This window comes from Mirounga angustirostris, unplaced genomic scaffold (genome assembly GCF_029215605.1).
Source record: "Mirounga angustirostris isolate CCGP_5_RB_7025 unplaced genomic scaffold, mMirAng1.0.hap1 SCAF_17, whole genome shotgun sequence".
Taxonomy (NCBI): Eukaryota; Metazoa; Chordata; class Mammalia; order Carnivora; family Phocidae; genus Mirounga; species Mirounga angustirostris.
The window spans coordinates 46,693,765-46,720,011 of NW_026991725.1; the positions used below are offsets into that span (position 1 = coordinate 46,693,765).

General features: G+C 67.0%; 2 protein-coding genes and 1 long non-coding RNA gene across 21 annotated transcripts in view; 2 read left to right on the forward strand and 1 right to left on the reverse strand.

The window, feature by feature from the left end:
• Nucleotides 1-370: 370 nt before the first annotated feature.
• Nucleotides 371-5,264, forward strand: CHRNE (cholinergic receptor nicotinic epsilon subunit). Its single transcript, XM_064582650.1, has 12 exons — nucleotides 371-499; nucleotides 1,164-1,306; nucleotides 1,395-1,439; nucleotides 1,549-1,658; nucleotides 1,806-1,961; nucleotides 2,076-2,176; nucleotides 2,487-2,687; nucleotides 2,764-2,878; nucleotides 4,010-4,124; nucleotides 4,328-4,514; nucleotides 4,608-4,714; nucleotides 4,816-5,264. The coding sequence occupies exons 1-12, from the start codon at nucleotides 418-420 to the stop codon at nucleotides 4,963-4,965; spliced, it is 1,512 nt and encodes a 503-aa protein (XP_064438720.1). The 5' UTR covers nucleotides 371-417; the 3' UTR covers nucleotides 4,966-5,264.
• Nucleotides 5,265-6,107: 843 nt separating this feature from the next.
• The window catches only part of MINK1 (misshapen like kinase 1), a 43,342-nt gene continuing 23,202 nt past the window's right edge, over nucleotides 6,108-26,247 (reverse strand). Inside the window, exons 2-34 of one of the 19 annotated variants that reach the window (XM_045889952.3) lie at nucleotides 22,132-22,197; nucleotides 20,387-20,443; nucleotides 20,180-20,305; nucleotides 18,389-18,499; nucleotides 18,022-18,112; nucleotides 17,529-17,659; nucleotides 17,233-17,287; nucleotides 17,014-17,092; nucleotides 16,628-16,803; nucleotides 16,120-16,189; nucleotides 15,599-15,803; nucleotides 14,370-14,483; nucleotides 13,854-13,940; nucleotides 13,494-13,676; nucleotides 13,218-13,391; nucleotides 11,935-12,195; nucleotides 11,418-11,503; nucleotides 11,133-11,243; nucleotides 10,876-10,985; nucleotides 10,637-10,725; nucleotides 10,412-10,435; nucleotides 10,136-10,296; nucleotides 9,733-9,835; nucleotides 9,499-9,636; nucleotides 9,263-9,371; nucleotides 8,729-8,896; nucleotides 8,473-8,616; nucleotides 8,184-8,318; nucleotides 7,944-8,044; nucleotides 7,714-7,863; nucleotides 7,476-7,635; nucleotides 7,252-7,391; nucleotides 6,108-6,977 (exon numbers count right to left, since the gene is read on the reverse strand). In XM_045889952.3, the coding sequence (XP_045745908.1) occupies nucleotides 6,894-6,977; nucleotides 7,252-7,391; nucleotides 7,476-7,635; nucleotides 7,714-7,863; nucleotides 7,944-8,044; nucleotides 8,184-8,318; nucleotides 8,473-8,616; nucleotides 8,729-8,896; nucleotides 9,263-9,371; nucleotides 9,499-9,636; nucleotides 9,733-9,835; nucleotides 10,136-10,296; nucleotides 10,412-10,435; nucleotides 10,637-10,725; nucleotides 10,876-10,985; nucleotides 11,133-11,243; nucleotides 11,418-11,503; nucleotides 11,935-12,195; nucleotides 13,218-13,391; nucleotides 13,494-13,676; nucleotides 13,854-13,940; nucleotides 14,370-14,483; nucleotides 15,599-15,803; nucleotides 16,120-16,189; nucleotides 16,628-16,803; nucleotides 17,014-17,092; nucleotides 17,233-17,287; nucleotides 17,529-17,659; nucleotides 18,022-18,112; nucleotides 18,389-18,499; nucleotides 20,180-20,305; nucleotides 20,387-20,443; nucleotides 22,132-22,197 (3,999 nt within the window). In that variant the 3' untranslated portion in view covers nucleotides 6,108-6,893. Of the gene's footprint in view, nucleotides 6,978-7,251; nucleotides 7,392-7,475; nucleotides 7,864-7,943; nucleotides 8,045-8,183; nucleotides 8,319-8,472; nucleotides 8,617-8,728; nucleotides 8,897-9,262; nucleotides 9,375-9,464; nucleotides 9,637-9,732; nucleotides 9,836-10,135; nucleotides 10,297-10,411; nucleotides 10,436-10,636; nucleotides 10,726-10,875; nucleotides 10,986-11,132; nucleotides 11,244-11,417; nucleotides 11,504-11,934; nucleotides 12,196-13,217; nucleotides 13,392-13,493; nucleotides 13,677-13,853; nucleotides 13,941-14,369; nucleotides 14,484-15,598; nucleotides 15,804-16,119; nucleotides 16,190-16,627; nucleotides 16,804-17,013; nucleotides 17,093-17,232; nucleotides 17,288-17,528; nucleotides 17,660-18,021; nucleotides 18,113-18,388; nucleotides 18,500-20,179; nucleotides 20,306-20,386; nucleotides 20,444-22,131; nucleotides 22,198-26,247 lie in introns of those variants that run through there. The other 18 variants (XM_045889951.3, XM_045889950.3, XM_045889946.3 and 15 more) reach the window with 18 other exon arrangements.
• On the forward strand, nucleotides 18,494-24,807 carry LOC135362961 (uncharacterized). The gene is made up of 3 exons (XR_010408516.1): nucleotides 18,494-20,053; nucleotides 20,310-22,525; nucleotides 23,144-24,807. It is a non-coding gene; the product is annotated as an uncharacterized LOC135362961 (long non-coding RNA).

Sequence of the window (26,247 nt, forward strand, 5' to 3'; positions counted from 1 at the left end):
AAGCGCAAACACGGGCAGCTTCTTAAAGAAAAAACCAGATCCCTGGCACCCCAACTCTGGCATCCTCCTAACTCAGGGCTCTTTGGGGACGGAGCCTAGGAACAGGAATTGTAAGCAAGCACCTCAGATGATGGACTAGGGTGGTCCAAGGACACTTTAAGATAAAAACGAAAAGAATCAGTTCAAGTGTGCTTGGGGCGGGCAGGCGGGATCACCACGTGTGGCCGCACGGTGGCAGCAGGGAGGCCAGGAGAACCGGGCGTCTGGGGCAGGTGCCAGGAGGGGCCGCGGGGAGGCCCACCTGGGATTTAGGCTGGGGGGGGGGAAGACGGCCCTATTGCCGCAGGGTCTCCTTGCCAGGTGGTGCGTTCCTGCCGAGTGAGCCCCTGCGGCCGCCTGTCCTAGTACCAGTTCTTTATGGAGACCTCGCCAGACTCCACGGGCGGAAACCGCATTGCTGTGGCCTTGGCTGGGCCGGGGGTGGTGGTAACGTGTTCACGTGAGTGACAGGAGGCAAGGGGTGTCACCTGCACAGGGCGGCTTACTCGAGGGACACCAGCGCATGTTCAGAGCAGGGCCACCCCTCCCCCACCGCCAGGCTTGTGGTTCCAGGTGCTCCTCAAGGACCTGCACCTGCACCCGGTTGCTCCGGCCATAAGAGGGTCGGGTCTGTGGCCGCGGCGCCGGCCAAGCAGCGGGCAAAAGATGCTGGGATGGGGCAGCTGCCTCTGGGAGCAGCCAAATGTCTCTGGCTGCAGTAGCGGTGGGAAGAGGATTAGGTGACCGTCCCCTAACCCAGCCCGGAACTAACACCCCCCCTCCCTCCCTCCCACACCCTGGCCTGCCCCCTTAAAGCCTGCCAGGGCTCAGAATAACCCCGAGGACCCGACAGCGCGATGGCGGGGGCTCTGCTGGGCACCCTGCTCCTCTTGCAGCTCCTCGGTAGGGACAAGGGTCGGCCACACGCACGGGGATAGGGACGCCCAGGGACGGGGCAAAGACGGGAAACCGAGAAGCAGGCTCGGTGTCTGGCTCAGCAGACAGGGAAGAGCACAGAGCTCAGGGACACAGCAGCAGAGCCCTGTGCAGACCCGGAGGCAGCAGAGAGCCCCTCCCCCCAGCCCTTCCTCTGCAGCGAGCCCACCGCTTGACCCCATCCCCAGGTGGAGGTGAGGCGAAGAACGAGGAGCTGCGTCTTTACCACCATCTCTTCGACAACTATGACCCAGAGCGCCGGCCAGTGAAGGAGCCTGAAAAGAATGTCACCATCACCCTCAAGGTCACCCTGACCAACCTCATCTCCCTGGTAAGGTACCCCCGCCCCCACCCCCGAGCCTGAAATTGCACTCCTGGCTCTGGAATCCCACTTCCACCATCCTGACCCTTGTGTGCAGAACGAGAAAGAGGAGACCCTCACCACCAGCGTCTGGATTGGAATCGTGAGTCCAGTCTGGGGAACAGCGGGAGGTCTTGGCCCCTTTCTCCCAGTCTCCTGGGGTCACCAGATGGGAGATGCAGGGCACTGGCGCGACCATCCCCACTCCTTAGGACTGGCAGGATTACCGACTCAACTACAGCAAGGACGACTTCGGGGGTGTGGAGATCCTGCGGGTCCCTTCGGAACTCGTCTGGCTCCCGGAGATCGTTCTGGAAAACAAGTGAGCACCGGGGCGGGGGGGGGGGGGGGGGGGGGCGCAAGCCGAGGACTGGGGGCTGGGCTGCACCTGGCGGGAGGGCGCTGGGCTCGCTGGGAGGGCGAGGGGGTCGCGGGCCCGGGCGGACGCCGCCTCTCCCGCGGCCCACAGCATTGACGGCCAGTTCGGCGTGGCCTACGACGCCAACGTGCTGGTCTACGAGGGCGGCTACGTGAGCTGGCTGCCCCCCGCCATCTACCGGAGCAGCTGCGCCGTGGAGGTCACCTACTTCCCCTTCGACTGGCAGAACTGCTCTCTCGTCTTCCGGTGGGACGAGCGGCGCGGGGGTGGGGGTGGGGGTGGGGGGTGACTTCGGCGCGGTGGGGCGGGGGACGGGCCGGGTCCGAGCTTCCCCCGTGCGGGCCGGCCCTGGCTCCGCAGCTCGCAGACCTACAACGCCGAAGAGGTGGACTTCGTCTTCGCCGTGGACGACGACGGCGAGACCATCAGCAAGATCGACATCGATACCGAGGCCTACACTGGTGAGGCCTCCTCCTGCTCCGAACCCCCGCCCCTAGACGGGGTCCAGGGAGGGGATTCGCAGAGTGGGGGGCCCCAGGCCATCGAGGCCGGGGCTGGACACCGTCAGCCGGCCTTAACCTTGCCCCTCCCCCGAAAGCACTCTCGACGGTCGCGCCCGAGCGCCCCTCCCCGCCCGAACCGCCTTCGCCCCGACGGCCCAGACCTCCCGTGGCCCCACCAGCCAGGGCAGGCCGGCCACACCCTCTCCTCCGCCCGGAGCCCCAGGTGTGCGGGCCCTCGGGCCGGCTGACCGCGCCTCCCGCCCGGCAGAGAACGGCGAGTGGGCCATCGACTTCTGCCCCGGGCTGATCCGTCGCCCCGACGGCGCCTCCGCTGGCGGTCCGGGGGTGGTCGACGTTATCTACACGCTCATCATTCGCCGGAAACCGCTCTTCTACGTCATCAACATCATCGTGCCCTGCGTGCTCATCTCGGGCCTGGTGCTCCTCGCCTACTTCCTGCCGGCGCAGGGTAAGGGGCGGCCGAGGCCCTAACCCCGGGCGCGCTGCTGGCGGCGAGGCCTGCTCTCACCGGGCGCTCCCACCAGCCGGCGGCCAGAAGTGCACCGTCTCCATCAACGTCCTGCTCGCCCAGACCGTCTTCCTGTTCCTGATTGCTCAGAAAATCCCCGAGACGTCGCTGAGCGTGCCGATGCTGGGCAGGTGACGGCGGAGGGTCCCCGAGGGGGCCCACGCGCGCAGCCGCGCGACACGGGAAGCAGCTCCGGGGTCCCGGCCCGCCTGGGCTTTATTCGAGCGTGGGGCGGGGCTGGGGCGGCGGGGGGTTCTCCAGTCCCCCGTCCTCCGCGCGGCTGCTGGACACCACCTTGAGGTCCCCTGAGTATCTCTGTCGGGGGCGGGCCGGCTCAGTGTCCCACCCCCCGCCGCGCCCCGCCGCGCCCCGCCGCCTCCGTCCCCCAGCTCCTCCCCCCTCCAGCTCCGTCCTGAACTCACCGGTCCCCCGGCGGTCCCGAGGCCCAGCTGACGCCCCCACTGCTGCAGGAGGGAGGCGGACCCCTGCAGGCCCCGCCCGCACAGGCACAGCCACGCCCCCTGCAGCACCAGCCGGGCACCCGCGCCCGCCGCAGCCCCCGCTCGCCGAGCCCCGTGCCCCGCGGCCTGGGCTACCCGGGCCAGCGCTCCGCCCGGGTCCCCGGCGCCTGGGGCTGGGCCCGGGCTGCCGGCGCCGCCGTCCAGTCTCCGCACCTCCTGCTGCAGCCACAGGGCTGAGATCTGCGGTGGGGGGTGCAGGAGTTGGCGGGGGATGCAGGGGTCTCTAAGCCCCTTCCCGCCCCTCGGCAGCCCCCCGCGCCCCACCTCGAACAAGGTGGCGCCGAAGCTCATGACGCTGGCCGCGGCCTCTCTCAGCACCAGCCCCAGGGTGGGCTTCGGGGCGGGCGGCCCCTGAGGCTCCCGCGGCTCGCGGGACTCGAGCTCGCGGAACCTCTGCTCCAGATACTCGTGGGCTGCGGCCACAGCGAGTTCCAGGGAGGACAGGAGCGGGGGCTGCAGGGCCACCTGCACAAGGAGCGGGGGCGTCGGGGCCGTCGGGTCACCGGGCCGAGCTCACGGGGCCGTCAGCCGTGGGCGGGGCCGCTGGCGTAGCCTCACCTCCGTGGAGCTGTGGAAGTGGTAGACCCACAGCAGGGTTTCCAGGGAGCTGGGGGTCCCCTTCATGGCCGCCGGCGGAAAAGGGGGCATCCGGTCCGCGCGCGCCGTCTGGCCCCGCTGGGAAGGAGCAGCGTCACCGGCGGGGAGGGGCGTTTGTGAGGTCACGCGCGGCGGGCCCCGCAGGTACCTCCTCTTCGTCATGGTGGTTGCCACGATCATCGTCATGAACTGCGTCATCGTGCTCAATGTGTCTCTGCGGACGCCCACCACGCACACCGTGTCGCCTCGGCTGCGCCACGTAAGCGCCGGGTGGGCGGGGCGCGGCCCCGGGTGGGCGGGGCCTCGAGCTCGGCGCGGCCCCGGGTGGGCGGGGCCTCGAGCTCGGCGCGGCCCCGGGTGGGCGGGGCCTCGAGCTCGGCGCGGCCCCGGGTGGGCGGGGCCTCGAGCTCGGCGCGGCCCCCGGGTGGGCGGGGCCTCGAGCTCGGCCCGCCCCGCCGCCAGGTCCTGCTGGAGCTGCTGCCGCGCCTCCTGGGCTCTGGCGCGCCCCGCGAGGCTCCCCAGACCACCTCACCGCCCAGGCGCGCGTCGTCCGTGGGCCTGCTGCTCCGCGCCGAGGAGCTGATACTGAAGAAGCCGCGGAGCGAGCTAGTGTTTGAGGGGCAGAGGCACCGGCACGGGGCCTGGACCGGTGAGCGGAAGGGCCCGGGCGGGCTGGCGCGGACGGCTGCGGCGGGGCGGGCGCCCCGGTGACCCTCCCCTCCCCTCCCGGGCGCCCCACCAGCCGCCCTCTGCCAGAGCCTGGGCGCCGCCGCCCCCGAGGTCCGCTGCTGCGTGGACGCCGTGAACTTCGTGGCCGAGAGCACGCGGGACCAGGAGGCCTCCGGCGAGGTGGGACAGGCCCCGGGGGGCGGGGGCGGGGGCGGGTGGTCACCCGGAGGCCTGCAGTCCCTGGCGCCGCGGGAGACGCAGCTGAGTCCGCCCCTCCCCAGGAGGTGTCCGACTGGGTGCGCATGGGGAAGGCCCTGGACAACATCTGCTTCTGGGCCGCCCTGGTGCTCTTCGGCGTGGGGTCCAGCCTCATCTTCCTCGGGGGCTACTTCAACCAAGTGCCCGAGCTGCCCTACCCGCCGTGTCTGTAGACGGCTTCTCCCCCCGCCCCCATTTCCGGGAGGAAACCGATTTTCAAGAGCATGCTGCTGGCCCATGCTGTTGTGATCCTTTACCCGCTGCCGTAATAAATCCGCGCTCTGCCAACCTCGCAAGAGGAGCTGTGCGCGCCCGCACGTGGGGTTGTCTGCGCGCCCGTGGGGGTGTGTGCACACGTGGGGTCGTGTCTGCGCGCCCGTGGGGTCGTGTCTGCGAGCACTTGGGGGCGTGTCTGCGCGCCCGTGGGGGGCGTGTCTGCGAGCACGTGGGGTCGTGTCTGCGCGCACGTGGGGTCGGGTCTGCGCGCCCGTGGGGGGTGTCTGCGCGCCCGTGGGGGGGTGTGCACACGTGGGGTCGTGTCTGCGCGCCCGTGGGGTCGTGTCTGCGAGCACTTGGGGTCGTGTCTGCGCGCCCGTGGGGGGCGTGTCTGTGCGCCCGTGGGGGGTGTCTGCGCGCCCGTGGGGGGCGTGTCTGCGCGCCCGTGGGGGGGTGTGCACACGTGGGGTGTCTGCGCGCCCGTGGGGGGCGTGTCTGCGCGCCCGTAGGGGGTGTGTGCACACGTGGGGTCGTGTCTGCGCGCCCGTGGGGGGCGTGTCTGCGAGCACGTGGGGTCGTGTCTGAGCGCCCGTGGGGTGTGCGCGCCCGTGGGGTTGTGCGCGAGCACGTGGGGTTGTCTGCGCGCACGTGGGGTCGTGTCTGCGCACGTGGGGGGGCGTGTCTACGCACACGTGGGGTTGTGTGCGCTTGCTTGTGTAGGTCTGGCCACCGGTCGGGAAATCGGAAGCAGAGGACAGTCCTCCAGAAACCACTCATCACTCCTCCATCCAGCCTTGCTGACCCCCCAGTTCTGAGGTCCCCCGGCCCCCGTGACCCTCTCGCCCTAGAAGTTGCTGCGTTTTTCTGGGTTGAAAACTGAAGGGGCCCCTCTACGGGACTTCACCTGAGGCGGCTGGAACCAGGAAGCCAGGCCCCTCCCTGGGGGAGACAAATGCCCTCGGTCCCCCCGAGGCCTCAGGGATAAGGCCCCCTCGGCCGCCTCCTTCCTCCCTCCCTCCCTCCCTCCCTCCCTCCCAGCCCTGCTGGCTTCGCCGGTCGGTATCCAGAACTGGGAAACAAAACAGTAAACGGCCCGAGATAGTAGGAGCTGGTTGAATTGTCTTTATTAACAAACGGAATATCCAAGGCCACTACATTGAGGAGGGGCGGGGCGGGATGGGGCTACTTGCTGCTCACACTATATACAGAGGCAAGCAGGGGGGTGCAGGGGCGGGGGGCGAGAGCTCCCTGCTCCCTCCCCCCACCAAGGAACCAGGGAAGGACAAAAGCTAGAAAGAAATGGGGTTGGAAAGGGGGAAATGTTTTGGCTGGCGGGGTCCCCCCTCCAGTCCCTGGGGTTTGGGGGGAGGGGAATCATTAAAGTGCTTTCAGAAAATGAGGAAATGGTCCCTGCCCCTGGAGTGGCGGGCGACCCCCCTGAAACCTAGGGCCCAGTGACCCCCCCCAGGGTCTGGTACATTCAAGGGGGGAGCCGGCTCCCCTGACGTGCAAATGAAGGGGCCCAGGGCCCTGCCCGGTCAGCAGCACTGGGGTCTGGGGTCCACGCCCCAAGCACTCTCCTCTGAAGCGGAGAAAAGGGGGGGTGGGGCTCGGCCCTCCCGATTCCGGGGAAGGGGAAGCTGTACCTCTCCCCGGAATTGGGACAGGCACAGTTTTGGGGAGAGAACGTATGGGGAGGGGGGGGCGGGAGAGAGAGAGAGAGAGAGAGAGAGAGAGACAGGATGGTCACGTGATCACAAAAGCATCAGGGGTCAGAGGTCACGTTCCCAGCAGGCTCCAGTGAATCAAACCAGTCAAAAGCAAAAGCCCAGGGAAGGGAAAGAAGGGCGGCCTGGGGGGTCTGGCTGTGGGGGCGGCCAAGCCGTCACCAGTTCATGATGCAGTTACGGTTCAGCGTCATGAAGTAAACCTGGCTGCTGCCCCCGGAGCGCACTGAGGCGAAAAACACCTGTGGGGCAGGACAAGTCGGCACTGAGGGCTGGGGGGCGGGGGGGGGCGTCTCGGTTAACTGGGAGCAGGAGGGGGGACAGCTAGAAACTGCAGAACGTAGTCCGAGATGCGTGGGGAGAGGCAGCCGGCGACCACGGGAAGGAGTCTGGGGAGCAGGGGGGCTCCCAGAAACTGAAGGCCAGGGAAGGGCAGGCTGCGCTGCAGGCTGTGCCCCCAGGACCCCCTCCAGGAAGACCCCACGGCCAGCCCGGGCCAGGACAAGGGGCTCCCACCTTGTCGTTCCGCTCGCACAGGAACTTGAGCCTCTGCGCCCGCTTGTGCATGAAGACGCCGTCCAGGTGGCCCGTCTCCACCGAGCGGATCTCAATGGCTTTCTCGCCCCAGCCCATGATCTGGTTGGAGCAGATGTAGGCTGGGGGCGAAGGGGGTGAGGGCAGTGAGCGGGCTGCAGCTCCGGCCCGGGGGGCTGGGGGCGCGGGGCGGGCGCCTCACTCACCCACGGAGGTGGGCATCTCTCCCCACTGCAGCACCACGTCCTTGATGATCCGCCCGTAGGTGTTGACGTAGACGCCCTCGTCCTCGTAGCAAAGCAGCATCTCCATGCCGTCCGTGTTGGGGAGGAAGATGATGGCGTGCGGCGTGATCTGGCTCTGGATCTGGGGAGCAAGGGCGGGCTGTAGGCCGCGCCCCCGGAGCCCGGGGTCTGGCGGCCGCCCGCGGCCCCGCCCGCTTACGTGCACGGGGATGTAGACGTCGTAGCTGTTTCCCGAGTCCACGTCCACGGCGTGGAAGCCCGCGCTGGAGCCGTAAATGACCTTGAGCCGCTGACCCTCTTCCACTGTCAGGTCGACCAGCAGGGGGCGGTGAGGGAGGTCGGCGAAGGACTGCGGAGGGGACAGGGGCTCAGGGGCCGTGGCCGCGGTGGCCGGGGGTGCCGGGCGGGGGGGGGCCGCGCCGGGGCTACCTTGAAGGCCATGAACTTGTGGTAGGGCTTGGGCGCCCAGGCGTACACCTCCACGGAGCTCTTGAGGGCGATGACCAGGAACTTAATGCGCTCGTATTTCACTGGGGGGCAGGGAAGGAGAGGGTCCCGCCGGCGCGTCACCGGGCGCGCCCCCGCCTCCAGTCGCCCAGCCCCAGCCACGCAGCCCAGACCCCCGGGTCTCCCGTCTCCTCCTCAGCCCCTCCGCGGTGACCTCCTCACCCACGCGGTAGTGCCCGCAGCCCTCCATGTCCCCCACGGTGGTCCAGCCCTGCTTCTTCTCCACTTCTGGGTCATTGTGCAGAATCTTGTTCCGGAGCCAAGACAGGTAATAGACCCGCAGTTTATTCCTTTTCCCTGAGGGCGGACACACAGCCCTCACCGGGGGTCCAGCGCCCGCCGCCCTCGCTCGTCCGCACCCCATGGGGGCCGCCACGGGAGCCCCCCCCCCCGGGCCTGCAGGTGGCGACAGGGAGCCCGGGGGTCCCCACCCCGCGTGCGCCCCGCGTGCCTGAGATGGTGATGAGCAGGTTGAGCCCTTCCAGCACGTCCATCTGCTGGAAGCGCCGCCGCCCGATGAGCCCGTACACCTTGCCCTGCCCGCTCCGGTCCAGCAGCATCAGGCCGTTCTCCGTGCCCACCAGCAAGTTGACGCCTGCAGCGGAAGCGGAAGCCGGAGCGCGGTCACCGGCAGCCCGGCCTCGCCCGAGCCGGAGCGCAGGGCCGCGCCGCAGCCCGCTCCCCCCGCTCCCCCCGCCCCGGCTCACCCCACAGGGCCGCGCAGAGGATCTCGGAGTTGAAGCGCTTCTTGTACTTCCGAATCTCGGGCGTCTCGCTGTGGGCACGGGTGTTGGTGGGGTTCACGTTGACCACGGAGCCTTTCCGCACGTCGTACTGGAGCTGGTCCAGCCGGCTGCCCTCCCCCCCAACCAGGGCTGCCGGAAAGAGGAGAGCGGGAGGGGAAGGAGGAGGAGGGCTGCAGCCCCCTCCCCCGTCCCTCCTCATCGCACCCCTGGATTTGGCGGGGTGGGGGTGCCTCCTCTGAGGCCTCAGCAGGACCAGGGAGGGGTAGACAAAGGAGGCAGTGCTGGGAAGGGTGGAAATAGGGCAGGAGGCCTGGCAAAATCCCCGTCCTGTCCCTCGGGTGCCCGGGCTGCTCGCAGCATCTTTCCTGGGGGCCAACGGGGCCTCAGGCGCCCCCGCTGCCTCTGTCCCCCCGCAGGCGCTCGGGCCCAAGTGGAGGCCTCGGCCGCCTGCACCCTCCCCGGGGCCTCGCGCCCCGCCCGGCCTCCCGTCCTCACCTGTGATGGGGATGGTGTCCCCACTGCCTCCAGGCTGGTAGATGCCTAGGTCCACAAACATCGTGAATGAGCTCTTGCCAGGGGCCTTCACCAGCCCGCGAGACTGGTACTGCTGGGGGGGGGCGCTGCGGTCAGGCAAACCCGCGCGACCCGGGCGCCCCCCTGCGGCAGGGCCCCCCAGCACCCCCGCCCGCCGCCGCACCGCTCCGGCTCCGGGGCTGCCTGTGCCCACGTACATCGCCGCCTCCGTCCTTCGAGGGGGGGCTGTGACCTTTGCCGCTCTCGGTGGGCGAGTGGCTGGGCTGGACTACGTCGGGGAGGTTGGTGTAGCCGTTGCTGTCCGCGTGCAGCAGGCTGCGCTCCTCTTCGGGGGTCTGAGGGACAGAGGGGAGGGCGCCAGTGCCGGGCGGAGGAGGGGGCACGGCAGGCGCTCGCAACCGGGCGGGGCGGGGCGGGGCGGGTCCACTCACGCGCTGGACCACCATGGTGCCGCCCCCATAGGGGGTCTGGGTCCCAGCTATCTCCTCCACGTCGTGGACCACCATGGTGCGGACGCTGTCAGTGTCCCCGTCACTGCCACGGGAGGGAGGACTGTCGTCAGCCCCCAGGTCCTGCCCGTGGCAGGGAGCAGACAGAGAGGGAGGCCCAGTGCCCTCCCCTCCACTCACACTGCCCTGCCCGGGGGTGGGGGGGGTCCGCCTGCTGGCGCCCAGGGGGCAGCCCACCCTCAGCTGCCACGGCAGCAGGCGACATGGGGACGCCAGCCCAGACCCCGTTCTCTAGAAAAGGGGAGGGGGGCCTGACCGGCAGTGGTAGCCAGGGTCCCCCAACCTAGGAAAGGGGGAGCCTGGCCTCCCCCAGGGCGCCCCATACCGGGCCCCGGGGGTGTCTCTGCTCCCCTCGGATGGCTCGCCGTTGCTTTCCTCCTCATCTTCGCTGCTCTCCACCTCCTCGCTGGACGACGAGTAGTCCATGGCCTTCTTGGGAGGCCGCGGGGCCTCGTCCAGGGCTCGCTCTTTCAACAGCACGAAATCCTGCGGAGGGGGGCGGCACGTGAGGAGGGGAGAGTGGGGAGGGAGGGGGCGGGAGCAAAGGGAGCCGGAGGAGAAGGAGCAGGCAACAGGGGGCCCCCAAGCAGGCCGTACTGACCTCACCGATGGCGCGCTTATAGCTCTGGGAGGGGCCGCAGGGGTGCAAGGGCAGCCGGGAGGAGTAGGAGAGAGGTGAAGAAAGGTCAGTAGCTGAGAAGCGCGGCCTGCGGCCCCTGAGCACCGGGTTACAGAGGGCCCGGCCCGGGCTCCTGGGGGCTCCGAGGCCCCAAGCCCCCCCACCCCCCGGGAGCAGACGGGGCCACAGCTGCCTCCGATGACTTACTGCGGGCCGGCCTGGCCGGGAGCGGTGGTCCTCAGGCTTGGCCTTGTGCCCGGGAGAGAGCACTGGGGAGTTACCCAGTTTGGAGGAGGCTGGATCAGGCAGGGTGGGAGAAGGGAGGTCACGGACACCTCACCCTCGGTGACCCACCGCCAGCTGGGGCCCCTGCCCGCCCGCCCGGCCCCCGGGGCAGGGTGCATCGGACAGTCCAGCCCGCAGGCCGCAGAGGGGGCGCGCCGCACCTCCCACGCGGTTCCGCTCCAGTGAGCCAGCCTGCGGCAGGTGCCCGTGAGAGGGGAGGGCGCCTTCCGGGCGCTCCCAGCCAGGGTCGCTCCTCCTGAGGTCGGGGTTGCTGTGGGAGGGCAGAGGCAGGTCAGGAGGACAGGTGCCCCCCCTCCAGCATGGAGCTGCGGCACAGAGGGGGCCGCCACCAGGGGTGGGGGGGAAGCCTGTGGCAGAAGCGAGGGCGGGAGTGAGTGGGGGGGGGCAACTCCATTACCTACAGGCGTTGGGCGGGCCAGGGGGCTGAGCGGGGGGCCCTGGAGGCTTGGGGGTGCCCCGCTCTGCCCGCCTTTGCAGATAGATTTGCCAGGCGGAGTTGCTGCGAGGTCTGTGGAGGGAGCACAGGGGTGCCGGGGGGCGGGGCAGGGGGCGCTGAGGTGACCGGGGTGGGGCTTGCCCACTCCTAAGTGGGTAACCTGGCAACCTCTCCTGTGCCCCCCCAGCCCTCCCCGCCCCCCACCCCGGGGCCACCATGCAAACCACCCCCCCCCGGGGGGGCTACCTGGCACGGACAGCCTGAGTGGGCCGGGCCCCTCCGGCCCCGCTGGTGTTGAGGGCGGCGGCGATGGAGGAGGTCCTCTGAGGCACCTGAAGCGGGGGGGGTCAGCGCATGGTGCCAGCGCCCTGCTGGCCGCCCCTCAAATGCATCCTCGCCTCGGCCCCAACAGGTGTTCTCCCCGGCTTCCGCGGACCCGCAAACCGAGGTTAGGGAAGCTCGCGGATTTTCCACTGTCACAAAGCTGGGACTCCAGCCCAGCAAGTCTGCCCCCCTGGGGCTCCCCAAAAGCCCTGGGCATGCTTCCGTTCCCTCACTGGGCCCCCGGAGCAGGGACGCAGTCCCGGAGCAGGCAGCCCGCCCTCTGGCCTGTAAGCTCGTGGGACAGGGCCCAGGGCAGGTACCCGGCCCGTCTCTTCCCTTCCAGCCCAGAACCCCATCTCCACCTTGCCCACCCCCCCGCAACTCCTCCTTTTCCTTCCTGTTTCTCTCCTCTTTCCTGGTTCTGAGGCAAGGCCCTTACCTTGGGTGGGGCCTCAGGATCGGGCCGGACCCAGGCTGGGGGGTTCGGGCTGGGGCCGGGCCCTTCGGAGGTGGGATCTGAATTCTGGCGGATGACGGCTCCTCGGGCGCCGGGCGTGGCAGTGGGCGTGGGGACGGCGGGGTCAGGCTCACGGGAGGCTGGGAAGGCAGCCAGGTTTCGGGTGGGCTGGTCCTGCAGGGACTGGGATCGGGGCACAGGCGCTGCATATGGCTTCAGTGGGACCCGGTGCGCCACCAGGCTCTGCAGGGAAAGACCAGGGAGGGTGGGCTGCCCGCTCTGGGAGGAGGGGGTGAGGAAAGCCTCTGGCTTCCAACTGTCCGTCGGAGAAGAGGGTTCTGGAAGCCCCAGAACAGGTGGGACAGGACCAGACTCATGCACGGCAGGCAGGTGGCTGCCTTTGCCCCCACACCCTGAGATCCGTGACCCCCGGCTGAGGGGTGTGTGCGTACATGCGTGCGAGTGCGTGCATGTATTGTGTGTGCGTGTACTTGTGCGTGCGCATATGCTGTGTATGTATGCACGTGTGCGTGTGTGCGTGAGTGCACGGCTGTGCCACAGGCATGCAGAGGGAGGCTCCCGCGTGTGCGTGCGTCTGTGCATATATCGTGTGCCTAAATGTGTGCGCATGCATCACATGCAGGTGTGCGTACGTGTGCACGTGTTGTGTGAACGTGTGTATGTATTATGTGCGTGCGTGTGCGTATGTGTGTGCATGTGCGTGCGCGTGTCTGCACATACTGTGCGTGCATGCGCGCATGCATCGCGTGCAGATGTGCGTACGTGTGTGCTCGTGTGAGTGCGTGCGAGCACATGGCTGTGCCAAAGGCATGCAGAGAGAGGCTCCCGCGTGTGCGTGCGTCTGTGCATGTATCATGTGCCTAAATGTGTGCGCATGCATCACGTGCAGGTGTGCATACGTGTGTGCACGTGTGCGTGCGTGTATTGTGTGCATGCATCGCGTGCAAGTGTGCGTGCATGTATTGTGTGTGCATGTGTGCACGTGTGCGTGTCTGCACGTACTGTGCGTGTGCGTGTGTGCATGCATCGCGTGCAGGTGTGCATACGTGTGTGCACGTGTGCGTGCGTGTATAGTGTGCGTGCGTGTGTGCATGCCTTGCGTGCAAGTGTGCGTGCATGTATTGTGTGTGTGCATGTGCGTGCGTGTGCTCGTGTGAGTGCGTGCGAGCGCACGGCTGTGCCACAGCCCTGCAGAGGGAGGCTCCCGCGTGTGCGCGTTCACACGGGACCGGGGAGAGGCTCACCTTGTGCGGTCCCTCCTGGGGCTCCACCGGCCTCTGCATAGGAGGAGTCTGGGAAAGGGGGCCCGGGGGCCCTGGGGCGGCCTGGGGGAGGGGGGGCTCGGGCCCTGCGCTGCTGGGCTTGGTCTTGGCCAAGGGGGAGTTCTGCTGCTTGTTCATCCTCGTCCTCTCCTCGACCTGCGGCACGAGAGGGCCGAGCGGCGGCTTGGCTTCCCGCCCCCACAGCCCCGCCCCTCCCCCGGCTCCCGCCCCCAGGCCCGCGGGGGCGGCGGCCAGTACCTCGCGGGCCCAGGCCGGCTTGTCGGCGGGCCCGGCGGCCCGGCCGTAGTGGTACAGGGCCTTCCGGTCCCCGGGCAGGCCCTGCTGCTGCTGGAGGGACTTGAGGTAGGCGTGCTCCTGCTGCAGCTGCCTCTGGAGCCGCTCCGACTGCCGCTGCTCCTCCAGCTGCTTCCGCTTGTACTCCTGGGCCCAAGGGTGGGGAGAGCGGGCTCAGCGCGGCCCCGAGCGGAGGCAGGCAGGCCCTGGCTCCAGCCGCCCGGAGGTCGCCTGGCCGGGTCCCCTTCCCGAAGTGTCCCCGTCCCTTTGCGGCACAGAGGCTCTGCGTCCGCTCCTTCCCAGAGGAAGCCGGGGCCCCGTTACCAGCAGCAGGGCCTGTTCTTGGAGCAACTGTTGCTGGAGGATCTCGAGCTGCCGCTGCTCCTCCTCCAGCCTGTGACGTATATACTCCTGGGGGGCGGGGGGGGCAGAGGGCGGGGGGGGCGGCGGCGTTGGAGGACGGGATCGGTGGGGTGAGGATGAGGAGGAGAGCGGGCAGAATCAGAGAGAGGGCAGATGGGGTGGGATGAGCCCCGGGAGGGCAGGCGATGAGGAGGAAGCCAGGGTGGGGGTCCCGGGAGGGAAGGTGCAGGGGTGGGGAGTGGAGGACGGGGCAGAGAGATGGGGAATGAAGGCACAGAGACAGGAGGAGGGCAGGAGCCAGGGCGCGGGTTGAAGGGTGGGAGAAAACAGAGAGAGAGTGAAGCTGGAAAAGATAGGAGGAAGCCGGGGGACGGGAAAGCCGGGGGAGGGCGCCGGGCGCAGGCAGGCGGGCAGCAGGAGCAGAGGGGAGGCCGGGCAGGGAAGGGGTGAGTCCGGTGTGCGCTGGGGGCGCTGTACCTGCTCGCGCTCGGCCTGCCGTCGCTCCTCCTCCCGCCGCAGGGCCTGCATGTCCCCGAGCCTCTGCTGCTCCTTCTCCTGCAGCTTCCGCTGCTCCCGCTCCCGCCGCTGTTGCTGTGGGTGCGAGGAGGTGCTCTTCAGGCCCGGCCCGGACACGCGGCCCCGGAAGGGGTGCCCGGCCGGCCTCCGGCGCCCGCTGGCAAGGGGACCCCGACTGGACGGTGCGGGCAGGCCTTCTCCCCGGCGCTGCCGGGGAGGGGCGGCGGGGAACGGCTGCGGGGGCCTGCTGCCCCTGGGGGCCGCCTCCTCTGTCCGCTCCTCCACCAAGCAAGCCAAGCCACGGCGGCACGGTGCCCGACGGCTAGGCGCCCAGCCCCTGGCGCTCGCCCCCATCCCCGCCGCCAGCGGCGCGGGGTGGGCCGCACGGACAGCCTCTGGCCACAAGGGGGCGGCAGGCGCCCGCGCAGAAGCGCCGGGGCCAGGCGAGTGTGTCCAAACTGGGGGCGGCGGAGGGGCCCCTGCAGCCCGGAGCCCCGAGTGCCCTGCCCGTCCCCGCGAGGGGGACGCCGTGGCACGCGCGGCGCTGCGTCCGTCCGCCCGCTGCCGGGCATCTGCGCGCCCCCCCCCGCCCGCCGTGCGCGGCTCAGCAGGGGCAGGGGCTGCTTTGCGGGGCAGCAGACGGGTGTCTCCTAGGACTTGGACGACTTTCTTGTTAAGTCCGGCTCGCCGCGAACTCTGAAATCGTGTCATTGCTTCAACAAAGCCCCCCCGCCGAAGGCCGTATTTACACCTTCTCCCTCCTCACCAGGTCCCTCCCGCAGAATAAACGCATCTAAGCACGCTGTCTACAGACGCGCGCCTTTTAAGTTGGCGACTTAAAAGCTCTGTTTAAAAGTAAGACTATTAATTAAGAGGTATTTCTCCCCCCACCTCCAGACTGCTCTCCAGCAAATGGAAGCCCCGCAACCAGAAGGCGCAGGAGGGTCTGCAGACACGGCTTCCGCCCCGGACGCCGCAGATGCCGCGGGACGGACGCGGCGGCGGCTCCGCGCACGCGAGGGGCGGGACCAGCCTGCCCGTGCGGAAGGCGTCCACTCTGCGGGCGCCGCCCCCCCGCACGCGGGGCCGCCCCGCACGCACGGCCGGCGCCGGCGGGGGCAGCGCGCCTTTGCGCACCGCTCTGCGGGGCCGCGGAGCTCCCCCCCCGCCTCGCCCGGGGGCCGCCCCACCTCCTCCACGCGCCGCCGCTCCTCCTTCTGCTCCTCGATGCGGCGCTGGCGCTGGTGCAGGAGGTGCTTGATGTGCGCCTCGGGGTCGCGCTGCTGCTGCTGCTGCAGCTGCTGCTTCAGCGCCTCCGAGTTGCTCTTGTTCTCCTGCTGCAGCCGCAGGAACTCCCGGCGCAGCGTCGACTCCCCGGGCACGTTCATGATGGAGCTGGGGCCGGCGGACGGCGCGGGGGTCAGCGCGTGCGCGGGGCTCAGGGCCGGCAGCCCTCGGTGGGCCGCCCCCCATCCCCCACCGCTCCTCCAGCCCCCGCCGCGGCTGTGTGGGCTCCACCGCTGTAACCCCCACCGCCCCCCACCGCAGGCCGGCGGCCCCCACGGCAGGGAGCACGGCTGCCCCCGAGCTGGGGCTCTGGCCCCCGCCCCCACCGCAGGGAGCACCGCTGCCCCTACGCCGGGCTCTGCACCCCCCCACCCCCACCCCCGCCCACCGCAGACCAGCGGCCGTGGCCGGGGCTGTGGCCCACCTGGGCTCGCCTTCCTCCCCGTGGCTGTCGTCCTCCTCCTCGCTGCCGCTGTACTCGTACTCCGTCTCCTCTGCAGGGGGAAGCCCACCACTGTTCCTTCACCCGGCGCCCCAGACCCCACCCCGGGCCGGGAACCTTCCATGGGGCTGACCAATGCGGTCCGCGGGGAGGGCCGCGCACCTGCCCCCGCCGGCCTCCTTGGAACGTGGGCCCGGGCAGAGCGGGCAGAGCGGGGGACCAGACCCCACAGCGGGCAGGCCGTGGCCAACCGCCGCGCACGTACGCCCGCACCCGCTCACCATGGAGCCCCTGTCAGGCTGTAACAGGGTGGCCCTGGGTGGGGGAGGTTGCCTGGGATCGGGGGGGGGGGGTGGAGGGCGGGGCGTGGACGAGGACAAATTCCCCTGGGGCTGAAAGTTTGGGGAGAAGGGCTCCCCCGCCCGGGAGGACTAGGCCCCAGAGCGGGGAGCGGGGCTGCCGAGGAGGACCTCCCTGCTGGCCCGCTGACCTTTCTCGCCTCGCTTCTTCCGGGAGCGGTCGATGTGGTCCTTGAGCTGGATGCGGACCTGCCGCTCCGTGGGCTGGTCGCGGATGAACGGGAACTTGAGCAGCTGCTCCGTGGGCGGGCGGCTCAGGTAGGTCTTGATGAGACACGTGTCAATGAAGTCGGTGAACTTCTTAGACCTGGAAGGGAAGGGGGCTCACGCTGGGAGGGCCCCTCGCAAGGGGGGGGGGGGTCAGAGGTGGGAGAGGGGAATCATCCGTCCAAGAGCCACCTGGGTTTCCCTTGGGTCTTCTCCGCATCCCAGCCCCAGCCCCAGCCCCCACCCCTCTGTGGTGCACCCCCGCACTGGACACAGGGGTGAAGGTGGGGGGCCTGGTCCAATGACCTACCATTTCTTGGACTTGAGTCTGGGGGGTGGGTTCCGGGGGATGAGGAAGAGGGCTCGCATGGGATGCATGTCACACAGAGCTGGCACATGAGGGGGGGACACCATGAGTCCCTCTCCTGGCCCCCGAGAGCCTCAAGGAGCCCCTCCCACCATGACCCCCCCATGGCCCCCCTCCCCACAGCCCCTCTGGGGCTCCCTCCACTCCCCGCTCCACACTTACGGGGGGCCCCCTCTGCCATCTCGATGGCTGTGATTCCTAGAGACCAAATGTCACTCTGCAGAGGGGAGAGGAGGAGGGACGGAGCATGTTCCTGAGGGCCCTCTGCCCCCACCATCTCGGACTCTTCAGAGCCACTTCCTGGGCTCCAGCCGACCCCACCCCTCACTGCCAGCACACCACCACACCTTCGCTGTGTCACCCGGCCCATCTGGGCCTCCGGTGTCTTCAGTCTACCCACCACCCCATCCCCATCCCGCCCTTGGCTGCCTCCGCGCGCCCTGCCTCCCGCCCCGTACCCTGTAATCGTAGGTGGCATCGGGGTTCTCGTCACAGGCGATGACCTCCGGGGCCATCCAGTAGGGGGTCCCGATGAAAGTGTTCCGCCTGCCCACAGTGCGGTCCAGCTGAGCACTCACCCCAAAATCCACTGGGAAAACACGGAGGGAGGGGTTATCATGGAGGGTCTTGTGCTGGCAGGTGCGTGCCCCAGGGGCAGTGGAGGTCCCGGCCTCTGCAGACATTCCCGGACCCTCTGCCACCCCATCCACCTCCCCCCCCGCATCTTGGGGGAAAACCAATGTGAAAGGGCCAAGGGACAGGCTGGAGGGACCTGCACAGCACCTGGGACACAGAGGTGGGGGGGGGAGGGAACTTCGGGACTGATTTCCAGCGGGGGGGGGGGGGGGGCTCGCAGGGGAGGAGAGGGGGAAGGGCGGGAGCAAGACTCCCAGCCTCTCACTCTGTCCTGCAGGTCAGAGAGCCCCATCTGCCGCGAGGGGACGGGCGTACCTAGCTTGACCTCGGCGTTCTCCGTCAGCAGCACGTTCTGCCCCTTGATGTCCCGATGGATCACCTTGTGGGCATGGAGATGGGCCAGACCCTGCAGCGGGAGGGTGGGCGGGGAGGTGAGTGAGCAGGGGGGGGGATGGGGCAGCCCCTCCCCACGCCGGAGCCCAAGCGCAGGCTGCGTGTCAGTGGGGAGCGTCCTCGGAAAGGCCCAGCAGCTGCAGGGGGGAGTGAAGCGGCAGAGGTGCCTGTCCCCACCCCCCAGCTGCCAGAGTGTTCTCCAGGGCCGGCCTCGGTCTCCCATCCCCGACCCGCCTGGGGCCTCCCCGGGGCAGGGAGGGTCCGTGTCCAGGGAGAGGCCGGTGCTCACCCGGAGAATCTCCCTGCAGATGTAGGCGATACAGTCCTCCTTCAGAGCGTTCCCTTTCGTGTTCTTTACCAGGTCTGTCACGGAACCAGCACCACAGAACTCCATCACCAGCTACGGGCCCAGGGAGGCACGGGGTGTGGGGGGCGGGGGGAAGCAACCGTCAGGCAGGGCCTCCTTCCCCTGCCGCCCCCTGGAAGGAGGGCCAGAGGCCTTGGGACCACAGCGGGGTGAGCCGCAAAGCAGAAGGCCATGCAGTCGGGAAAGACAGGGCGGGCGGCGCTGAGGGAGACGGTCTGGGTCCTAAGGAGGAGCCCAAGGAACCCTGGAAACTAGACAGAATGAGGTGCATGCACGTGTCCTCCTTGGGGACGGGCCCGGGGTTTTTGTCAGGGCCCCGTGGGGACCACGGCCCGAAACCACAACTGCCATCCCGGAGCGCGGGTTGGCAAACTTTGGCCGGTGAGCGAGGCCTGGTCTTTACATTTATAAATGGCTGAAAACAATCACACTGAGAATCCTATAAAATTCAAGTTTGAGTGTCCTAACTAAAGGCTTCCGGGGGCCCAGCGACACTCCCGTCCCCGTTCATGGGCGCACTTCCTGTGCCTGTTTCAGGGCCCAGCAGCTGCGATGAGAAGCCGGGACAGACTGCAGGGTCCACAGAGCCCCAGACACCTGCTGCCCGGCCTTCACGGCCAAGGAAAGGTCGGCCAAGCCCTGGCCCAGAGGCAAGACGGGGCTCAGAAAGATTCTCCAGGCCTGCGGGAGACCAAGCAGCGAACTGCGGGAGGGGTCCTGGGCAGACCCCAGCACGACGCCCTGGGATCGGGAGGGCTGTGACGGAGTCTCACTGCACGTTTTCCAAAAGCCCACATCCAACGCAGAGAAAGGCCAGGAGGGAATGTGTACACTCGTACGTGCAAAAGGGCATCTGCACGCCGCCCGTGTGGGCCCTGGCCTCTCCGCCCCGGGGGCGGGGTGTCCAGTGCAGCCAGCAGGGGGCGCCCCGGCCAGCGCCTAGCCTCTGGTCCTCAGGCTCTCCCACTACACACAGCCGGCAGGTAAGCCCCGGGGGAAGTTGTGCCGCCCTTGCTTAGGGCACAGTCTGTGTGTGCGAGCGCCTTGGAAATGGGGACGTGACTCGGCCCATCTGTGCAAAGTACACACAAGGCGATCAGTAAGTACCTGTCTGGCAACAGCGGGAGGGGAGACCCAGCATGAGCCCCAAGCCCACCAACGTGCTCCCTGGCACTCTCCCGGGGCCGGGCTGCAGAGCAGGAAGGTCAAGGCTGGGGAATGGGCCCAGGCCCCAGAGGGCAAAGACTCTCAGGAATGTTCTGGGCCAGGAGGGAATTTGGGGGAGGCCCAAAGGAGCCACATCGAGCTCTGATTAGAGGAATCATCCAGAAGGGCTTGTGCTCTGCCCGGAGGGTCCGAGTCCTGCCTCTGCACACGGTATTTGGGGCCGTGGCTTCCCCCGGAGCTGTGCGTGAAGGCAGGACTGACGGACTCACCTCCTGCCCCAGCCCTGGCTCGGTGACGATGCTCACCACTTAGGAAGAGTGGGCCACACACAGTGTAAGCTCCTGGTGAGGACACAGGTGTGGGCAAACCCCCAGGACCCCAGGGCCCCCCAGACGCTCAGAGGACAAGAGACCGCAGCGCGTGAGTCAGGAGGCACTCTGGATCGGGAGGCACGGAGTCTTGTAGACTAAGGGAGGGCTGGGGGCCGAGGCTGGCTTGTGGGTGAGCCTGGAGACAGCGAGGGCTGGGGGGGGGGGGGCATCTCACCCAGAGCTGGTCGTCATTCCCAGGGGGGCTCTTCTTTATGAAGGCCCCGTAGTAGGTGGCGATGTTGCGGTGGTGAGAGTATTTCTTCAGCATGTTGATCTCCTGTTTGATCTCCTCCTCCTCGTCCTAGGAGAATGGGAGGGCTGAGCCCGAGAGCCCCCAGCCCGCCTCGGTGCCAGCCCGCCGTCTGCCCCCATGGCTCCCTACCTCCGTGACATCCATGACCTTGATGGCAGCCAGCTGCCCAGTCTTGACGTGCCGACCCTGTGGGACAGAAAGCCGGGCGTGGAGGCTCTGAGTCTGCGTCCAGGGACGGTGTGATTCTGGGACAGGCCACGCCTTCTGGCTGTTTTCTGTCTTAGGAAGTGTCTCCGTGGTGACTGGACACTTCATTAATGGGTCAGTCACAGGGGAAGGCAGAGGCCTCCAAGAAGCACTATGGAGCCTGGACTCCAAGCGCTAAGCTGGATCAAGATGAAGGGTCTCCTCCCCTAAAACAGCTTAGGGAGGCGAGGGAGATTCACCTCTGCTCTGGACTTCCCACAGTTTGAAAAATAGAGCAGGGAGTGAAAGGTTCTCTCCAGCCTTGGATAGAGCTGGGGGAGGCCGGGGGAGGGGCTCTGCCTCTCCGACACCTTCTATGCCCACTGCCTCATGCGCCCCTCCCCCTGCCAGGAAGCCTTTCCCAGAATCACCCCCTCCAAAGCTTTTTATTATTTTTGGCAGGAAAGAATAGACAGAGTTGGGATTTTAGGGAACTCGGGGAAACCCAGAAGGCTGACCGGCCTGTCGATGGCCCATCCCCGGCACTAATGGGAAGTAACTTCTAGAGTATGTCCCTGCCATTCTCCCTCCTCCCCCCTCCTCCCTCTGACATTCCTCCAGGAGCCATCCCAGCCTTGGACCAGGGAGTTCAGGCTTCCTGGGGAAGGGGGGGGGGGGCAGCCCACGGATCATTCTTGTCCTCAGCAGTCATCCAAGACCCCGAGCCCAGAGAAGCAGAACACAGGGCTACTATTTCCACGGCAACGACCAGGCTAGCAATGGGGGAATGGGGGAGGGGTGCACCTTTCCCCAAAGCTTACAGGGTGGTCCCAGTGACCCAGGAAATGCCCCTGAGATGCAGAGACTGGTGGAAAGGCCTAGCATCGTGTCAGGAGACACAGAAGGCGGGTGTGCGCCCTGGAGGCCCCAGCTCTGGGGAACATCTAACATGCCGCCTCCCCCTCCTAGTGGGACCCGTGGTCGGGCTGGGTGGGCCAGGCCAAAGCGACAGGCAACGGTCCGGGGCGGCCCGGAGGAGAAGGCCAGAGCTCTGGCTCCAGACCCGCTGCAGGCCGGCCCAGGAGCTCGAGAACACCACCTCCCCTCTGCGACAGGTCCTGGGGCTCGGCCGGCGCCAAGGCTGGGCCTCGCTGCGGTCTTGGAAGAAAAGCCAGAGCTGTGCTCGTGGCCTGAGCTCTGCTTTGCGTTCTCGGGTGAGCCCCGACAGACGCGCACGCGCACAGATACGCACACGGATGCACACGTGCACAGCTACACACATGCACACAGACTCACGCATACATGCACATGGACACACGCACACGCAGATACGCAAAGATACACACGTGCACACGCAGATACACACATGCACGCACATGGATACACACGTGAGCACGCATGCACACTCTCGCCACTGCCCTCCTGTGCCCCTGCCCACACCCCGCCCGGATCCAGACCTCCTCCTGCTGCACCCGGGACTCATGGAGACTCCACGCACTGGCCAGCAAAAACACCCCACTTCCTGACCTTCCTTCCACTATTTTCACCCTCCTTGCCTCTCCCAGGCCCTCCCTCCCCTCTCCCAGCCCCCGTCACCGCCCACAGCCCCAGACCTAGGGCCTGCCCCTGCCACCCGTCCCGAGGGCCCCATGGAGGGGCCTCCCACTCCTGCCCCATTAGAGCCTGACCTTGTACACCTGTCCGTACGTTCCATTGCCGACCACTTCCACCAGCTCGAAGATTCCAGCGGGGTCCTGCGGGGAGGGGGAAAGAACAAGTGTCGGGACTTCAGAACAGAGCGGGGAGAGAAGTATCCGGTCAGATGAGTGAGCATGGGTGTATTAGAGGGGGCTTCGGGGGACCGCAGACCCAGCTGTGGTTTTCGCGGATTGGCTCAGAGGTCCTGCTCTACAGGAAAAGTCCGAAGAAGGGGAGAGATGACAGCGGTGGGAGCCCACAGGCAGTGACAAACTGAGCGTCTGCGGCCTCCGAGCGTGCGCCTCTGGAGCTGGGGTCACCTGTAAACGAGGCAACGCCCATCAAGAGCTTGAGACGGTGCCTGGCACAGAGTGCATGTGTTCAGTAAAATATTTTTTTATTTTTAGAAAAATTTTGTGTATTTGAGAGAAACACAGGGAGAGAGAAAGAACACAAGCAAGGGGAGTGGGAGAGGGAGAAGCAGGCTCCCCGCCGAGCAGGGAGCCCGATGCGGGGCTCGATCCCAGGACCCTGGGATTATGACCTGAGCCGAAGGCAGACACCCAACGACTGAGCCACTCAGGTGCCCCTACGATTTTTTAAAAGCAGGGAGAAGGAAGCTAGCAGGGGACTGGAAATCCAGAAGCCCCTCCTCCTGTCCCTTTCCCGCTTCTTCACTTTTCTGAGGTTGTCCTGAGCCCCAGGGCGGGAGAGCAGGGGACAGAGATGGCCGCTGGGAGGGGCAGGGGGCTTTCTGGAGCCAGGCGGTGCCAGGAGGAGAGGCTCGAAGGGCTCAGACAAAGCCTCCAGAGGCTCACTGCCTGCGGGACCAAGAGCAGCCGGCACGGCCGCGGGGAGGCCACCCACCCCTCGGCCACCTGCAGGCCTGGCAGGCGGGGGTGACACCACCCAGAACACTCTCCCCAGGAGGCACCTGGGCCTCTGAGCTGGTCTGAAAAGCATATAACCTGAAACTCCTTTCTCCCCGATTCTGAAACCCAGCATAGGCTTTCTGGAGAACAAAAGAACCCTTGACCGCTCCTCCATGGCCACCAGCAGCGAAACCTAACCTGGACGGGCCGGATGGCGGGGAGACGCCAGCCCGAGGCTTCTGCAGGGCGTCCGCACTGGACGCCCCACTGTCCTCGCTTTCCCGGCAAGGGGACCTGAAGGCCTGGACACGCAGCGCCCTCCCTGTACATCCCCTCAGAGCGCGCACCACCGCGCACCAAGACCGTGACTTTCCTCGCCTGGAAACTCCCGGAAGAAAGGGCCGGAACCCTCCCTGCTCAGCAGCGTGTCCAGCACCCAGCCCGGGCCCGGCACGCAGTAGCCCGAGAACAGCCCACACCTGCTCTGGGGAAGCCGTGAGGGAAGGTGCCGAGGGGCTCCCTCCGCGTGCTCCCCAGGGCACTGGGCTGACCTGGCCAAGCTCCAGCTGAAATTATCCAACAAAAACACGCCGACGACAAAACCACCTTGATCAGGTCTAACAAAACAGTAGGCCCCGCAGGGAAGGGAGAAAGTGTCACTGCACAGGGACCGATGGGAGCGGCTGGGAGCCTGGACCCGGTTCTCGTCTGCCTGCAGGCACCTAGCCCCCCCAAAAAGGCTCAGCCTCTCGGGGGCCTCTGAGCCCGGCCTGTTGGGCAGTCCTTTCTTACGTCTACTCCGCTCTTTCCGAGGCGGACGGACACAGATGTGTCCGTCCGCCTCGGAACAGGGACTTGTGGTTGTGAATTTTGGGGCGCTCCTCACCTAACAGGGAAGGACGGACGGTTTAATTCTCTGATCTCAGATCCGAACCCGCCTCCTCCTCAGATGTGTGGGAGATGCTGGGGGAAGAAAGCAATCCTTGGGGTCAGACGCAATCTCCGGGCTCAGCTCTCCTGACCTGCAAACCAGGATGGCACGGCGCACCTCCTGGGAAGGGCTTTCCAGAGAACGAAGCCGAGACCTGGCCTGTGACGGGCGTTGTGGTGCCCGGCCCCCTGCACAGAACATGGACCATTTCCACACCTGTTGCCCGTCCCTTCTTCCCTCCAGATGGCCCCGTTTGTCTTCCTCTCAATCCCGGGGCGTCCCCGCTCCCAGCTCATGCCTTACCATGCCTCTGTCCATGGCCTGAGGTCACCTTCCTGACCTTCCTCTTGTGCCCAGAGCCGGCCTGGCCCCTGGGCTCACAGAGGAGTCCCAACACCTCAGGCTGGTATTCAAAGTTGCCCCATCGTTAACCAACCAATAAATATTTTCTGAGTGAGTGTCTACACCCATACTGGGCCTGCCTAGGCCCTAATCCAGGGAAATCTGTAAGGCAACTTTCTCTTCTTTCATTTACCTGGTAAACATTTATCGAGCGCCAACTGGGTGACAACTCAATTAGGCGCAAACAGAGCTCAACGATACATGAGAAACATGGAAGATCCAGGACGGACCTTGAGATTTACAGGCCAAGTACCCCAATGCAGACAGGTGGCGGTACAGGATTTTATGCTGAAAGAGCGAGTGAAGGCCCTCGAGGCATCGAGAGGCTGCCAAGCAGAGTGGGAGGCCCTGGAGAGTAGCCTTCTAGGAGGTCTTGGGCATCAGCTGTGTCCTGAGCAAATATTTAAGTGTTTGGGGCCTTGTCCTGCTCACACACACACAGAGGGGCTGGGACTGGGTGGAAGGTCCATTTCGTGGCTTCGGGGACAGACTGAAGCAGGTGGGGCACGTCGGGTGGGCTCCTGGAGGAGACAGTGCGGACGGAGCCGGGCTCTACAGGCTGAGTCGGCGGTCAGCTAGCACCAGGAAAGTGAGAGCGAGGGGGGCCCGGTGGGGGACGGCAGTTTGGTCGGGACGTTGCGTTTGCGATGTTAGGGGACGTCAGGCGGTTAGAAACGAGGGTCTGGAGGCAGACTGAGAGTGGACACAGGAGACAGACGTCCAGTGAAGGAAGAACACAGGAGCTGGCCTCTTGGAAACAGCCCTGTGCTGCATGCTGGACAGCAGGTCAGACAGCAGGACAGACAGCATGGAGGAGAGCACCACCTGCACGGAGGAGAGCACCACTGGCCCCAGGAGACTGCAGCCGGGGTGGGGCTGGAAGGGCCTCGTCGGGGAGGAAGTGGGGCCCACGGGCACAGCGGCCTCTGGGGAAGCCAGGCTGAGTGGAGGGGAATCAGATGATGGGGCAGTGGGGTTAGACAGAGGGTTTCCAAAACAGGAAGGTCTCCCCTGCCCGTGGAAGGGAAGACAAAAAGCTAGGAGACGGAGGACTCCTGCCGAATTGACTTCTTAGCCTGAACATAAACTGCGTCCCCTGTGGGGTTATGGTAGCGATTCGGGGCGTGTCTGGTTTCTCCCGTCCGTGCACCGGCGGTCCAGAAGGCCCCGTTCAAATGCACAGATTTATGCACAGCTCCGGCTTCGCATGAGCCCTTCGGACATGTGCCTGTCCGCGTGCTCGGTGGCTCTCTGCATGCAGGCCCAGCGCCGTGACAATGTGCTGGAAGCATCCTCCAGCTCTTCCTCCAGCTGCTCGAACTCTTTCATCAGCTGCCGGGTTCCTGTCCAGCCGGATGCGGGGAGGTGGGAAGGGACGGGAACAAGGCTACAGACAACTAACGGGAGGAGGGAGAGGACAGGAGGGACTGGTCTGTTGAGGCCAAGGAGGAAGACGAGGCCTTGACTTCACGGACCACATCGGCGGGAAGATCATCGGCTACGCGGGACTGGGGGCCTGAGTGAGGTCGAAAAGCTGGGGAAGAGATGTCCTCAGGATACACGAGGATCACTCGGGAAGACGCTCCTGGGATCTGGCTCCCGGGATTCCGAGGCAGCACGCAGGTCTGGGGTGAGGGACAGATCCCCCCATCGTCTTCCCCGGGTGATTCTACTGTGGGCCGGCCGATGGACCCACTTTGAGAAACTGTGCACTTCAGGGGGTACTGACAGGTGGGTGGGGTGTGGGCCTCTGCAGAACGGTGATGAACTACTGCCTCCTGTAGCAGCCCCACAGCCCCTCCAGCCCCACAGACTCAACTCACACCGCGCCGACCCCGCCCAACGATGACCTGTTCCTGTCCGAGCCAAATCCTGTTTCAGGAAGTCTTCCCCAGCTACCC